Here is a 15,125-nt window from a genome sequence, read left to right as displayed (position 1 = left end):
AGGGTTATACTGACAATGTTTTTAAGGAGAAGTCTAACAAAACACTGAAGGAATCCGTTGCAGGCTTGCATTTTTTTTGGACTATCAGAATTTTTGCTGGACTACCTGGATTTTAGATCCAGTAGTCCGAGGGACTACCTTGTGAAAAATGTTAGTGTCTAACCCTGCATTTGTCTGTAAAATGTATACAAAAGAAATAACAGCGTGACATAAAATGACAGGAATTCTGGTTGGGTTTAGATACCGCATTCTCTTTATAGAATACATCCCAAAAGGTAATATTTAACAAGTTCACTGAAGTTCTATAGCTCAATTGTACTTGTGGTACTTGTGCAGCAGGAAACAAAACCCTAGGTGCACAACTTGATCTCCTGAATATCATTACCCCAAGGTTATATGACTTAAGATGAAATATTATTGCAGTTTTAAGCGACAAAAATCCAATAATGCCAATTATTGCTAATTCAATGGCCATAACTCTGGTTTTACTAAGTGCAGTGGTAAACAAAACCCGAGGAGCTCAACAACATTCCCCTAAGGTTTGAGGACTCGAGGTAAATAGTTTTGTAGGATACAAGTTCACTTAATACTTATGGACAGACGCACACATGGACAAAGGCATCTCTATATGCCCTCCACCTCCTAAATCCAAACCCGAGTGGGGGAATCAAAAGTTTAAACAGAATTTTTACTGCACATTACTCATGTAGGTAATAAGAAACGAATCTGTATTCATACCGTAATGTATTTTATACCAAAAGTAAACAAGAGGGCCATGATGGCCCTAAATTGCTCACCTGAGTAAAAGAGTTTAACCTTTGTTATCAATATAGCTTGTTTCTCAAAGAATATTGAACAAGAGCTGTCACAGTATGAGACGAATGCCCCCGAATGTGTCATTGACCTATGAACAAGTACATGAAAAGTTGATCTTGCCTTTACGTGTCAAATTGTTATTGCAAGTTATTATAAATTGCCTCTGAAATACCACCCATACTTGACAGCCTACACTCTTATGTCCTCATATTCAGCATTCCATTGTGAATAAACACTTAGTGTATCTTTCACCTTAGAGGTAGGGACATGGGTCTTGCACACGACATGTCGTCTTGGTATGTCGAAAATATGTGGCTAGTCATTTTAAAATCTGTCCATTCAAGAGAAAGTTACCGCCCGGTTACGACAGCCTAACCTCCATGTACTTATATGCAACATACCATTGTGAATAAACACTAAGTGTGACCTCCAACTTAGAGGTAACCGCCCTCAAAAAAGGGGCTCGCTGGAGCACTGTACTAAGGTTTTAGATTATTTTAGGAACAGTTTGTTGTTCTTCTTGATACTAGAGCATTGTGTTAACAATAAATTGTGAAATTCAAGACATGAAAAAAAGAGTATCAGTGATTTGCAAAGAACAAATTCCTGGATTATTCATTCAAAGAATGGAAATGATGGAAAAACAAATTTGCAGCATATGTTGTTTTCTTTTTTTTGACTTGGCTGAAAGGTACCGTATTATATCATGTATAGGACGCTAGCATAGATAGGACACAGGCAAAAAAATAGTTGAAAAAATGGGTTAAAAACCCTTAATATATAAGATAGGACGCAGCGGAAAAATGTAATAATCGGAGCCGAAAAATTGAGGTTGGTAAAGTATTTACTAGTGATGTTCCGATGATCGATTATAATCGAAAATCGATTGGTTGGGTCTGAAATCGGCGACAATCGATAGTATTTAGTTATAATCGATTATCGAAAAAAATATTTTTAGTAAGTGTTAAGATGTTATCTTTAACAAAATGGCTGATGAAAGCCACAATGAGCAAGGAAATGAACTATTTTTTATACAACAACACTTAATAACTTCAATCATAGACATAAGGTATATGCATATAATGAATAAGAGTTTAATACTCTACATGAATATAAAACTACAACTCAGGTACTATCTAGTATTTTAAAAACCGATTGTACTATCGATAATCGGTTACTTGAGTGGAACCGATCATCGATAGTAAAATTGCAACCGATTCCCAACACTAGTATTTACAACATAAATTATATTGAAGTAAAAATCAAACAAAAAATTGTATATAAGGCATAATTCGATAACTGTCTTGTGTATTTCGATAATTATCGTCGTATTTCAGTAATTTAGCGTACACAACAATGATATAAGTCTTGACATTTTGAGAACATTCATGCATATTATAAGAAATATGAAAATAAAAGAGACCAAACAAAATTGTTTTAATACATTTGAGAGAAGTCTATGCAAGGGTGCTTCAGACCAAATTTGGTAAATATCCATCAAGAGGTTCACGAGAATAATCATTTTCTACTCTATTTTTAGCTAAAAGGGGCCAAACAAAATTATGTGAACAAATTTAAGAGAGGTCCATGCAAGGACACTTCAAACCAAATTTGCTGAAGATCTATCAAGGGGTTCGTGCGAAGAAAATGTTAAGTTTTTTTTACTAATTTTAGCTCTGGTGGCCCTTAAAAGGGGCCAAACAAAATTATTTGAAAAGACCTGACAGAGGCCCATGCTAGGATGCTTCAGACTTGAAGATCCATCAAGCAGTTAATAAGATCAAGTTGTTTAAAGGTTTTTCTATTTTTTGCTCTGGTGACCCCTAAAAGGGGCCAAACAAAACCATTTGAACAAAGTTGAGAGAGGACCATGTAAGGATGCTACATATCAAGTATGGAGTCATTCTGACCTTTACTTTCAGAGGAAAAGATGTTTAAGTGACAAGACAATGTAACAAGAGGGCCATGAGGGCCCTAAATCGCTCACCTGAGTAAAAGAGTTTAACCTTTGTTATTAATATAGCTCGTTTCTCAAAGAATATTGAACAAGAGCTGTCAAAGTATGTGACAAATGCCCCCCAATGTGACATTGATCAATGAACAAGTACATAAAAAGTTGATCTTGCTTTATGTGTCAAATACATATTGCAAGTTATATTAAATTGCCTCTGAGCATAGAAAAAAAACCAATCATACTAAATGACAGCCAACACTCTTTATGTCCTCATATTCAGCATTCCATTGTGAATAAACACTTAGTGTATCTTTCACATTAGAGGTAGGGACATGGGTCTTGCACACGACACGTTGTCTTGGTATGTCGAAAACATATGGCAAGTCATTTTAAAATCTGTCCATATAAGAGTAAGTCACAGCGCGGACACGACAGCCTATATTTTCCTTCAGGTTGCCATGGGTTCTGCATGGAATTAATTTTTTGAACAATTTTGAAAAAGCACCAACCAAGGATCATTCCTATGAAGTTTCATCAAAATTGTCCAAGCGGTTTAGGAGAAGAAGATGATTGTAACCAATTGTTGACACTTTTCCTTTAGGTTGCCATGTCAACCAGTGTTCTACATGGAATTAATTTCTTTGAACAATTTTGAAAAAGCACCAACCAAGGATCATTCCTATGAAGTTTCATCAAAATTGTCAAAGCGTTTTAGGAGAAGAAGATGATTATAACCAATTGTTGACATTTTCCTTTAGGTTGCCATGGCAACCGGGCCAAACAAAATTATGTGAACAAATTTAACCCTTTCCCTCATGTCAAATCAGCCATATTAGGCCTGCCACTGCATGGCTTATCAGTCCATTGATAACCAGTAGCCAATAGATAATAAGCCCCTATAAGTACCCCTACTGCATAGGAGGTTATTGGAGAATATTGAAAAATTGCCCCCTATGCATTTCTATCTTATTTTTCTAGCATTTCTTTTGGTTTAATCAATTATAGTTCAATATAAAGTTTGTAGGTAAATGAATTTCCAATCCAGTGGTATAATTTTTATTCTGTTGTCTAAATTATTTGGTTGAATATTTATAGAGAAACACAACTCCTGTGAAAAATTGAAGATGTTTCAATTGATTTCATATTATATACTATATTTCCATTGACACCTATGCATAACAACTTAAATATTTTGTAGTATTTCTTTTGATTAAAATAATGTTAGAAATTCAAATAATGAATATAGTATTTGTAGTGTATTAAATTTCGAATCTAGTGATCATAGTTTAATCTAAAAAGGTTTTGACAATAAACAAATATTCAAATCACAGAAATCATGCATTGTTAAAAAATAAACACAATTTAATTGGGCAAACTACAAATGTTATTTCAGATTCATTGTTCTCATAAATAAAATTTGCATGTCCGTTGTTTTGAAATGAATTGAATAAAATAATTGCAAATATCAAAATAAAAGGCTGGGTCTATTACTGGCACAGTTTTAAAAACTTTGGGAACGTACTAGATATTGCCCTCAACAAGCCGAACAACTCGAATTTTTAATAGTCAGAATCGCTATTTAAATTAAATTTAGTGATTCCGTAATAATATTATAATTAAAATCTGTCAACACAAGGCAATAAATCACGGTCCGAAATGGATGGATAATTACGACAACATTCTTGTGTATTTATCGAGATCGAGAGAACACGTGTTTTAACAGCTGTCAAACTGGGTCATATCACATATAATTTTATTATTATCCGTGTATTCACAACAAAATACTAACTTTGATTAACAGACGTAAGGGGACATTTTTATTACCAGATTAACATTCCATTTTTGGAAACAGAAGTGACAAATGACATGTGTTTATTCAAGCCAGACTCTTGTTTACTACATCGTAAATCAGCCATTTTGACACATTTCTAAACCATGATAGGTGACGTCATTAGCGCGTGATCAATAGGATATATTTATTTGATATTAATTATTGGTAGTTTTAAATAGCTAGTGACGTGTATGGGGATTTTCCATTAAAAAAACGAGACAAGCACGCGTCAAGCATGCGCTGTGAACTTTTAAGGCGTGTTTGACCTCTGTCTCTTTTAGTCGCAATTTTCCGAAAATCTTGAATAGTAACATCATCTTTTTTCATTATTTATATAATTATCGATGTTTATATTACACATAAATGCATTTGTTGCGAAAAAATAAGCAACAGATATGTAAATAAATGACCGTAAATAAGCATGGCACATTTTGGAACAATCATGCGGGAATCGATAGAGGGACATTTTGGAACAATCATGCGGTAATCGATAAAGGGACAATTTGGAACAATCATGCAGGAATAGATAAAGGGGCAATTTGGCACAATCATGCGGGAAAGGATTAAGAGAGGTCCATGCAAGGACACTTCAAACCAAATTTGCTGAAGATCTATCAAGGGGTTCGTGCGCAGAAAATGTTAAGTTTTTTTTTACTAATTTTAGCTCTGGTGGCCCTTAAAAGGGGCCAAACAAAATTATTTGAAAAGACCTGACAGAGGCCCATGCTAGGATGCTTCAGACTTGAAGATCCATCAAGCAGTTAATAAGATCAAGTTGTTTAAAGGTTTTTCTATTTTTTGCTCTGGTGACCCCTAAAAGGGGCCAAACAAAACCATTTGAACAAAGTTAAGAGAGGACCATGTAAGGATGCTACATATCAAGTATGGAGTCATTCTGACCTTTACTTTCAGAGGAAAAGATGTTTAAGTGACAAGACAATGTAAAAACAAATGACCCCTGAGCAAGGCCAATTTGACCCCGGGACAATAATTTGAATACCTTTGGTGTAGGTCCACTACGTAACACTATATACCAAACATGAAAGCTCTAGGTCTTATATTTTGGAGAAGAGGATTTTTAAAGTTTTATTATATAAGACTATATAAAAATATTGAAAACCTAAGCCTATGAACACGGGGCGTGGCCAATTTTGACCCCAGGGCTAAAGTTTGAACAATCTTAATAGTGGTCCGATAAACAATGCTTCATACCAAATATCTAAGGCCTTCGCCTTTTGGTTTCGGAGAAGAAGATTTTATAAGTTTTCATCATATACATATATAAGGAAACCCATGACCGCCCAGGTGGGGCCATTTTTTGACCCCAGGGCCAAAGATTGAACAATATTGGTACAAGTCAACTAGATGATATATCATGCCAAATATCTAAGCTCTTGTCACTACTTGATTTTACGTGTGTATCTATATATGTATATTTGTTATTAATTGTTGTATGTGGCCCATATTGAAAATTGGTATGTGTACGTAATATGTTATCCAGTTTAAATTAAGATGTTACTTGTCTTTGTGAGTTCGGAGAAGATTTTTTAAGTTTTCACTATAACACATATAGAGAAAACCCATCAGCCCCGGGGTGTGGCCAATTTTGACCCCAGGGCCATAATTTGAACAAACTTTGTAGAGGTCCACTAGACGATGAATCATGCCAAATATCTAAGCTCTAGTCCAAGTAAGTTCAGAGGAGAAGATTTTTGAAGTTTTAACTATAAACATATAGATAATACCCTAACCCCCCAAGGGGGCGGGGCCAATTTTGACCCCAAGGCCATAATTTGAACAATCTTTGTAGAGGTCCACTAGACGATGAATCAAGCCAAATATCTAAGCTCTAAGCAACGTAAGTTCAGAGGAGATTTTTGATTTTTTTTAATATAAACATATAGAGAAAACCCATGACCACCCAGGGGCGGGGCCAATTTTGACCACAGGGCCATAATTTGGACAATCTTTGTAGAGGTCCACTAGACGATGAATCATGCCAAATATCTAAGCTCTAGTCCAAGTAAGTTAAGAGGAGAAGATTTTTGAAGTTTTAACTATAAACATATCAAGTATACCCATGACCCCCCGGGGCGGGGCCAATTTTGACCCCAAGGCCATAATTTGAACAATCTTTGTAGAGGTCCACTTGACGATGAATCATGCCAAATATCTAAGCTCTAGTCCAAGTAAGTTCAAAGGAGAAGATTTTTTAAGTTTTAACTATAAACATATAGAGAATACCCATGACCCCCCGGGGCGGGGCCAATTTTGACCCCAAGGCCATAATTTGAACAATCTTTGTAGAGGGCCACTAGACGATGAATCATGCCAAATATCTAAGCTCTAGTCCAAAGAAGTTAAGAGGACAAGATTTTTGAAGTTTTAACTATAAACATATCAAGTATACCCATGACCCCCCGGGGCGGGGCCAATTTTGACCCCAAGGCCATAATTTGAACAATATTTGTAGAGGTCCACTAGACGATGAATCATGCCAAATATCTAAGCTCTAGTCCAAGTAAGTTCAAAGGAGAAGATTTTTGATTTTTTTTCACTATTAACATATAGAGAAAACCCATGACCCCCCGGGGCGGGGCCAATTTTGACCCCAAGGCCATAATTTGAACAATCTTTGTAAAGGTCCACTAGACGATGAATCATGCCAAATATCTAAGCTCTAGGCCAAGGAAGTTCAGAGGAGAAGATTTTTGAAGTTTTAACTATAAACATATAGAGCATACCCATGACCCCCCGGGGCGGGGCCAATTTTGACCCCAGGGCCATAATTTGAACAAACTTTGTAAAGGTCCACTAGACGATGAATCATGACAAATATCTAAGCTCTAGTCCAAGTAAGTTCAGAGGAGAAGATTTTTTAAGTTTTCACTATAAACATATAGAGAAAACCCATGACCCCCCGGGGCGGGTCCAATTTTGACCCAAGGGCCATAATTTGAACAATCTTGGTAGAGGACCATTTGGTGATCCTACCTACCATATATCAACGGCCTAAGCCTTGTGGTTTGGGAGAAGAAGATTTCTAAAGTTTTTCCTTTCCATTGCCATGGCAACCAGAGTTCTGCATGGAATTCAATTCTTTGAACAATTTTCAAAGGGGACCACCCAAGGAACATTCCTGTGAAGTTTGGTTGAAATTGGCTAAGCGGTTTATGAGGAGATGTCGTTTAAAGTAAAAGTTTACGGACGGACGGACGCCGGACAAATTGTGATCACAAAAGCTCACCTTGTCACTATGTGACAGGCGGGGTCAATTTTGACCCTGTGGCAATAATTTGAACAAATCTGGTAGAGGTCCACTAGATGATGCTGTATACCAAATATCTAAGCCCTGGGCCTTACAGTTTCGGAGAAGAAGATTTTTAAAGATTTACTATATAACACTATGTAATAAAACTAGTGACCCCTGGGGCGGGCCATTTTTGACCACAAGATTAATTTGAACAAATTTTGTAGAGGACCACTAGATGATGACACGTACCAATTTTCAAGGTTCTAGGCCTTGTGGTTTTTGAGAAGAAGATTTTTAAAGTTTTCCCTATATAAGTCTATGTAAAACAAGTGACCCCCGGGGCGGGGCCATTTTTGACTCCAGGGGGATAGTTTTAACACTTTTGGTAGAGGACCACTAGATGATGCTATATACCAAATATTAAGGCTCTAGGCCTTGTGGTTTTGGAGAAGAAGATTTTTAAAGTTTTTCCTTTCCGTTGCCATGGCAACCAGAGTTCTGCATGGAATTCAATTCTTTGAACAATATTCAAAGGGGACCACCCAAGGAACATTCCTGTGAAGTTTGGATGAAATTGGCTAAGCGGTTTATGAGGAGATGTCGTTTAAAGTAAAAGTTTACAGACGGACGACGGACAAATTGTGATCACAAAAGCTTACCTTGTCACTGTGACAGGTGAGCTAAAAAAAATATATCAAGACATATGTTTTCAAGGTGTGTACCAAAAGCTTTGATAAAAATCTAGTTGTCAGGTTGTGAGTGAATCAACTTTTTTAAACAAATCTTCCATTTTCAAGACTCATAAAAATTGAAATGGGACAATTTCTATCTTTTGTTTAAAGTATTTAAAGAATGCAATTAAATTAGAGCTTGTTCGGGTTCTCACCGCTTCCATTTTCTGTTCCAAGGGCAAGGACGTCATTAAACATGGCCCTTCTCTTGTTATCACTTTTCTGAAGCATAGACCATTCACTGTTCCTGGTTTTGAAGTGGTGGAGTGCAAAGTTCCGCTCAATATGGCGTCCAAACATGTCTGACTTCAGTCTATCAGAATGCTGGCTAAGCTCCATGGCAATGGCAGAACGCTGTTTCAGATTGACATTTTTCCAGATGGATTCAATTGCTCGACTGCCATTCTTGTGACAGGCCACTAGTACCAAGGAACCCTGGAAAAACGATATAGACCAAGTTTTTAATATAGCTGATGCTGAGTACAGAAAACCGAAAACTACTCATTATGCTTTTTTACAAAAATGGATAAATTTAAGGAATGAATTGCGGGATTGATGTCATTATCGGGGTATGAACGCATTTGGGCTGGTTAAAGTGAGTGTCCGAAGGACTCCATGCATACTTGAACCGGCCTTAATGCGTTCAAATCCCCGAAAATGACATCAACCCCACCAGGGCTTCTAAAAGATCGGACCCCCCCCCCCCACCGAAAAAAAATCACCCCTCATTGAGTTCTGCGGCATTTCTACAAGAAATATATATATATATATAGATTTATGATTGGGGTTCTAGCTATAAGTTTGATATCAACAACAAATTTTACATAACTGTGTATTAAATTAATCAGCCAATATGTTAAAAATAGATTTAATGATAAGCAAAGTCCATAGCAACTGTAACAGGTAGTACAAACTTTGTATGACCTGGCCTCTGTTTAACATAGATTTGCACTGGATTGGGAATGGACTTTTATTTCTCTTAGAAAACAACATTCTTTTATAACACAAAATGAATTTTTTTTTTCATACCTTTCCCTTTACCTAAAATAAACTAGAGCTGTCACAGGAGTGACGAATACCCCCAAATGCCGCCTGGACACAGGAATGGCAAACCATTCCTTTGAAAAGAGGCCATAACTCCAAGGTTACTGCACACTGCATCTTCTTTTATCATGCATGTATTGTTTTATTTAAATCTGTTGAGTAATTTAGAAGTTACACTGCTGACAAGAAAAACTAGCCTTTCATGAGTTATCGTCCGGAAATCGTTTTTCTATTTTTAGTAACAGTGACCTTGACCTTGGCCCCACCAGCCCCAATATCGAACTTGACCTGTATCTTCTGATGTTACACCTGTGTACCAAAAATTGTTCAAATCTGTCTAGCCTTTCATGAGTTATCGTCTGGAAACCATTTTTCTATTTTTAGTAACAGTGACCTTGACCTTGGCCCCACCAGCCCCAATATCGAACTTGACCTGTATCTTCTGATGTTACACCTGTGTACCAAAATTTTTTCAAATCTGTCTAGCCTTTCATGAGTTTTTGTCCGGAAACCATGAAAACCGACAGACCTACCGACCGACAAGCTCACTCCTATATACCCCCTCAAACTTCGTTTGTGGGGGTATAATAAAATTTAAGTGCAAAAGGTTAATATGTGCGCATAGTCAAGAGGATTTCACAATTGCTAAATTAATCAAAGCGCGAATGCACTAAAAGACTATCTGCGGGCAAATATGGAGTGTTGCAAATTTTATTTGAACAATGGGAATGAGTGAAGGGCACATACATAAAACTGAAAAATGTGCCGAGGGCCAAGAGCGCTTGTGCCCACAGTGGGCGAGGAAACAAACATATCTATATCTATTTTATGGCGTCTGGTGTCATTTCGTTTATGTGAAAGTCACTTCAATCATTGTAATCCCCCATCCCCATGTATTTAAGGTTACAATGCATGCCCCTTTCAATCGCTTCTAAAGGGTTTTCTGTGCTTTTATTCGATATCATATGATAGGCAAGTTTAAAAAACATACACATTTTAGTTGTTAAAGGAAAATAATTTTATTTTTTCGAACAACTTTAGCAATAATTTCTTTCAAAATGCAGAGTTAATCAGACGGTCGTTTTCCCGCGTTGAGGACAAACATGTGGTCAGTCAATGTATGTAGAAACTATTTTTAGAATATCAGTCAGTTAATGTATGTAGAAACTATTTTTAGATCATCGGAAATTGTCTGTTCTAAGAATGAGAATATGATTGTGCTTTTTTAAGTTTTATTGAAAAGTTAATGTTATTTACGTTTTATGTAAGTATCTGTGTAGAAATAGTACTAGTGCTGTTATGAATGCTTCGCACTATTTGGATGTTTTACAGGTTTAATCCGACTTCTTTGCTTGGCCAAACGTATGCATAACTCACTGTCGTATCAGGGCATGTGTGCTAATATAAACTGAAAGCCTGATGTCTCAAACTATGCCAAGAATACACCGGAACGAAGCTTTTAGGCAAATATATGAAAACCTCTTATTAGAAAAGTATACGCGTAACAGTCATAGAATGAATAGTATTTTGTTATTGTATAGCAGGCAAATCATAGTATTTGAAGCATAAGCAACGCGAAACCTGATATACAACTATATTGACATTCAGACAAACATTTTTGTTTCTTATCTCATAAAAGTAATATCAAAAATACACACCATTACAAATATGCGTGCTTCAGGGTCACACCAGGTTATAATAAAAAAATGGCAGGCGATGGGACACTTGCAGTCGGTAATAATTTCTGAAACATCTTGGGCTAAACTCAGAGTGAATATCAACATGTTACCTTCCTACCAGAGCCTCCATTATTTTAACCCACATTTATTATGATCTGATAAATATAGCATTCTAAAAATAGTTATATTCTGCAAAAAAACACACGCTGGGATACAGAAATTCAGCGCGGAAATAGCCGAACAAGCAAGAACTCATACTCGGACTGCAAAACAGCTAACCTATTTTTATGGTTTCGACGTCATTCTGCTAAAAATAGAGTGCATATACACAAAAAAATGGGTTTTAATGACATGAAAAGAAGTAGTAGTCTAAAAAGTGGACATACAAATGCAGTAAACATTTTGTTAAAGAAGAGGGCCTTCTGAGGATCATCCAGAACCTAAACTTTAACAAGAGGGCCCTGAAGGCCCTGTATCGCTCACCTGATCCAATTCAAGTGTGAAATAAGTGTTTTCAGGGCGAGGGCAATTGTGACAGGGGGAGGGAATAAGTGTTTTTCAGGGCAATGGAAAGTGCAACGAGAGGCATAGTTTGATGGTGATCAAAGAGAGAATGCAACCTCTACAGTGTTTACAAAGTTTTTCTATGATTTGACCTAGTGGCCTGGTTTTAGACCTCTGATTACCCAGTTTCAAACTCTACCTAAAGATCATTATGAATAACATTCTGATCAAGTTCCATGAACATATGGTCATAAATGTGGCCTAGAGTGTTAACATGCTTTTCCTATTGTTTGACCTGGTGACCTAGTTTTTGACTGCACATGACCCAGATTCGAACTTGGCCTAGAGCTAATCAATATAAACATTCTGACTAGTTTCATGAACATACAGTCATAAATGTGACCTCAAAAGTGCTAACAAGCTTTTCCTATGATTTGACCTAATGACCTAGTTTATGACCACACATGACCGGGATTCAAACTTTACTTAGAGATTATTAACCCATTTCATTCGGGATACACCTTTTGGTGTAGTTACCCTTTACATTCGGGATACACCAAAAGGCGTAGTTTTTGACGTACTCAACTTCAAGTTCATTTACTTTCACTTTCGATTAATTGTTTCCGGTTTAAACGTATTCCGGTATTAGCGGAAGTTATGCGCAGCAAGATGCGCAGAAAATTATAATGCGGAAGTGATCGAAAAAATTAGAAATTGACTTAAATTAAAGCTGTTTTTTTACGATTTCGTTGCGATTTGCGGGTGGAAATGAATAGGACTTTAGACTTGAGTGATGGTAGTGACATAGAAGTTGATAGTGATGCAGATGATGTGAACTTGTTAGGTACAAACCTGGAAGACGTCGATAGAGATCATAACAACAACGAAACATTGAATGATGACATTTGGTTGAGGTTTTTTGATGACGATCAAGACTACCAGGATGATTTCGAGGGGTTTCAAAATGATTGGGTGATGGAGATGTTCAGCCCAAGGTTGCCCAACGGGTATACTAAGCGTGGTGGTCCAGCAGAACTTCACCCTGAGGAAGCCAGGCCAGCACACTACTTTGACTTGTTATGGGGCCAAGATTTCTGGGACTTATTGGTTGAGGAAACTAACCGCTACGCTGACCAACAGCGAGCTGAAAATCCCCCATCCAGGTTTGCACCAAAGTGGACTCCAGTTGACAGACCCACCATGAAGGCATTTGTTGGCTTGACATTTGTAATGGGCATCCTCAGGCTGCCAGCAAGGAATGACTACTGGTGAACCAGCAAGAGGATGTTTACAACCTCTTTCAACAGCATCATGCCGAGGGATCGCTTCAAACTCATCTGGCGCTACCTTCACCTGACGGACAACCAGCAACCACAAGAAACTCCTGACAAACTGCGAAAGATAAGACCTATGATGACCTACCTCAACGACAAATTCATGAATGCATACACACCCTATGGAAATGTGACAGTTGATGAGAGTATGGTCAAGTTCAAGGGACGTTTGGGGTTTCGCCAGTACCTTCCGTCAAAGCCAATCAAGTGGGGGAATTAAACTTTGGGCCCTGGCAGAGAGTACCACTGGCTACCTCCACAGATTCCAGATATACACAGGCAGAGAAGAAGGAGTGCAGGGGAAAGGGCTCTCCCACAGAGTAGTTCATGAACTCACAAACCATCTTAGGTTTTCTAATGTACGTGTTTTCATGGACAACTTCTACTCAAGTCCCGACTTGTTTACTTCACTATTGAATGTTGGAATTTATGCATGTGGGACGGTACGTTCAAATCAGAAAGGTCTGCCTCCACAACTCCTCCCCAAGAATGTCAAACTTCCCAAGCACGAGTTCAAAGTGGCCCAGAAGGATGATGTTATGGCTTGCTGCTGGCAGGACATTAAGCCAGTGATGGTGCTCTCTTCATTCCATGATCCAGATGCTGTTGGGACCGTCAATCGAAGATCGGGGAATCCACAACAGCAGCGTGTGCGGGTTCCAAAGGCCATCGAGGACTACCAGCGACACATGAAAGGGGTGGATCTGTTTGATCAGATGGTGGGATACTACATGCCCAACCATCGATCACGGAAGTGGTGGTGGCGTCTGTTTCACCACATGCAGATGTCTGCTGCACATAACGCCTACATCATTGCACATGATAGCAATCCTGAGGTCATTCAGCAGGAATGGCCTCAGTTCCAGGATTTCGTGGAAGACCTTGCCGAGGACTTGATAGGAAATTATAAGGCTTCTCGTGCAGCCCCATTGACGAACATTGAAAACTTGCCACCTGTTCCACGGGAACAACATGAAATAAAATCAAAACTGTTTGAAAAGAAAAAGTCCTGCATGGAATGTTGCTCAAGGGCAGCCGTCGGTGTCAGCGTGCGAGCTACACAGAGCGGATGCTCAACATGTAATGTGCCTGTGTGTAAGGACTGTGTGGCGAGACATGTTCAGCGTGTGTAATAGTGCTGTAAATATTCATGTGGAGAACTGATTTAGTTAGTGTTTTATAGAAATGTTTGTACATATTGGTTTATTTCTATAAAAGTCTAAAACAGTTTATAATTTTCTAAGTTTTCCTTTTTTAATTTCTTTTAAAATATTTTTGAGATGATCTAACTTTACTTTGCATAAATCATGAAAAATACTATGTTCATAGACAATTAAATACATTCAATTGACTAAATTTTACCCCAATATTTTATTATTTTTTTTTGTCAAATTCAGAAGAAAAAAAAAATCCAACACAGTTGATATAAATTGTCATAACTTTTGTTGTATTTTAAATATTTTCATAATTTTTTCTGCATAATGAAGATAAATGAATTTAAAATATTTTCCTCATTCATACATGTGCCTTTTATGTTGTAATTATGTGTGATATTTTGCTTTGAAATATTTTTTTTTTTTTTTTTTTTTCATCCATTGTAACATGTTCAACTTCCAATTACTTCATTATTTAAAATAACTTGCAAATAAAATTTACATAAACCTGTGCAGATTTTTATTTCCTTTCTAAAAATGTATACTTTATTGGGTATTTTACCAGTAATAAAGATTTTATCAGTGTTTATACAACACATGGGTCATAAACTGCCAGATGGCTTATCAGTTATTGGAAAATGCCCAGATATTCAAGGTATCATATCTAACTGGGTCTCAGAATGAAATGGGTTAATATAAACATTCTGACCAACTTTCATGAAGATACAGTTTTAAATGTGACCTTTAGAGTGTTAACAAGCTTTTCCTTAAATTTGACCTCGTGACCTAGTTTTTGACCGCACATGACCCAGATTCTACTTGGCC

At 37.2% G+C, this 15,125-nt stretch overlaps 1 protein-coding gene across 3 annotated transcripts in view; it reads right to left on the bottom strand.

The window, feature by feature from the left end:
- Nucleotides 1-15,125, bottom strand: part of LOC128242268 (nucleolar protein 9-like) — a 104,852-nt gene that overhangs the window by 8,774 nt on the left and 80,953 nt on the right. For 2 of the 3 annotated variants that reach the window (XR_008262568.1, XM_052959360.1), the window contains exons 9-10: nucleotides 8,741-9,020; nucleotides 8,514-8,534 (exon numbers count right to left, since the gene is read on the bottom strand). Coding sequence is in view for 2 of the 3 variants with exons in the window: in XM_052959360.1 (XP_052815320.1) it covers nucleotides 8,518-8,534; nucleotides 8,741-9,020 (297 nt within the window). In the remaining variant the exon portion in view is untranslated. The remainder of the gene's footprint in view (nucleotides 1-8,513; nucleotides 8,535-8,740; nucleotides 9,021-15,125) is intronic. The other variant, XM_052959359.1, reaches the window with a different exon arrangement.

The sequence above is a fragment of the Mya arenaria genome, chromosome 8, assembly GCF_026914265.1.
Source record: "Mya arenaria isolate MELC-2E11 chromosome 8, ASM2691426v1".
In the NCBI taxonomy this organism is placed as follows: Eukaryota; Metazoa; Mollusca; class Bivalvia; order Myida; family Myidae; genus Mya; species Mya arenaria.
Note: the sequence above shows the minus strand (reverse complement) of the source record. Positions and strands in the feature narration are given on the sequence as shown.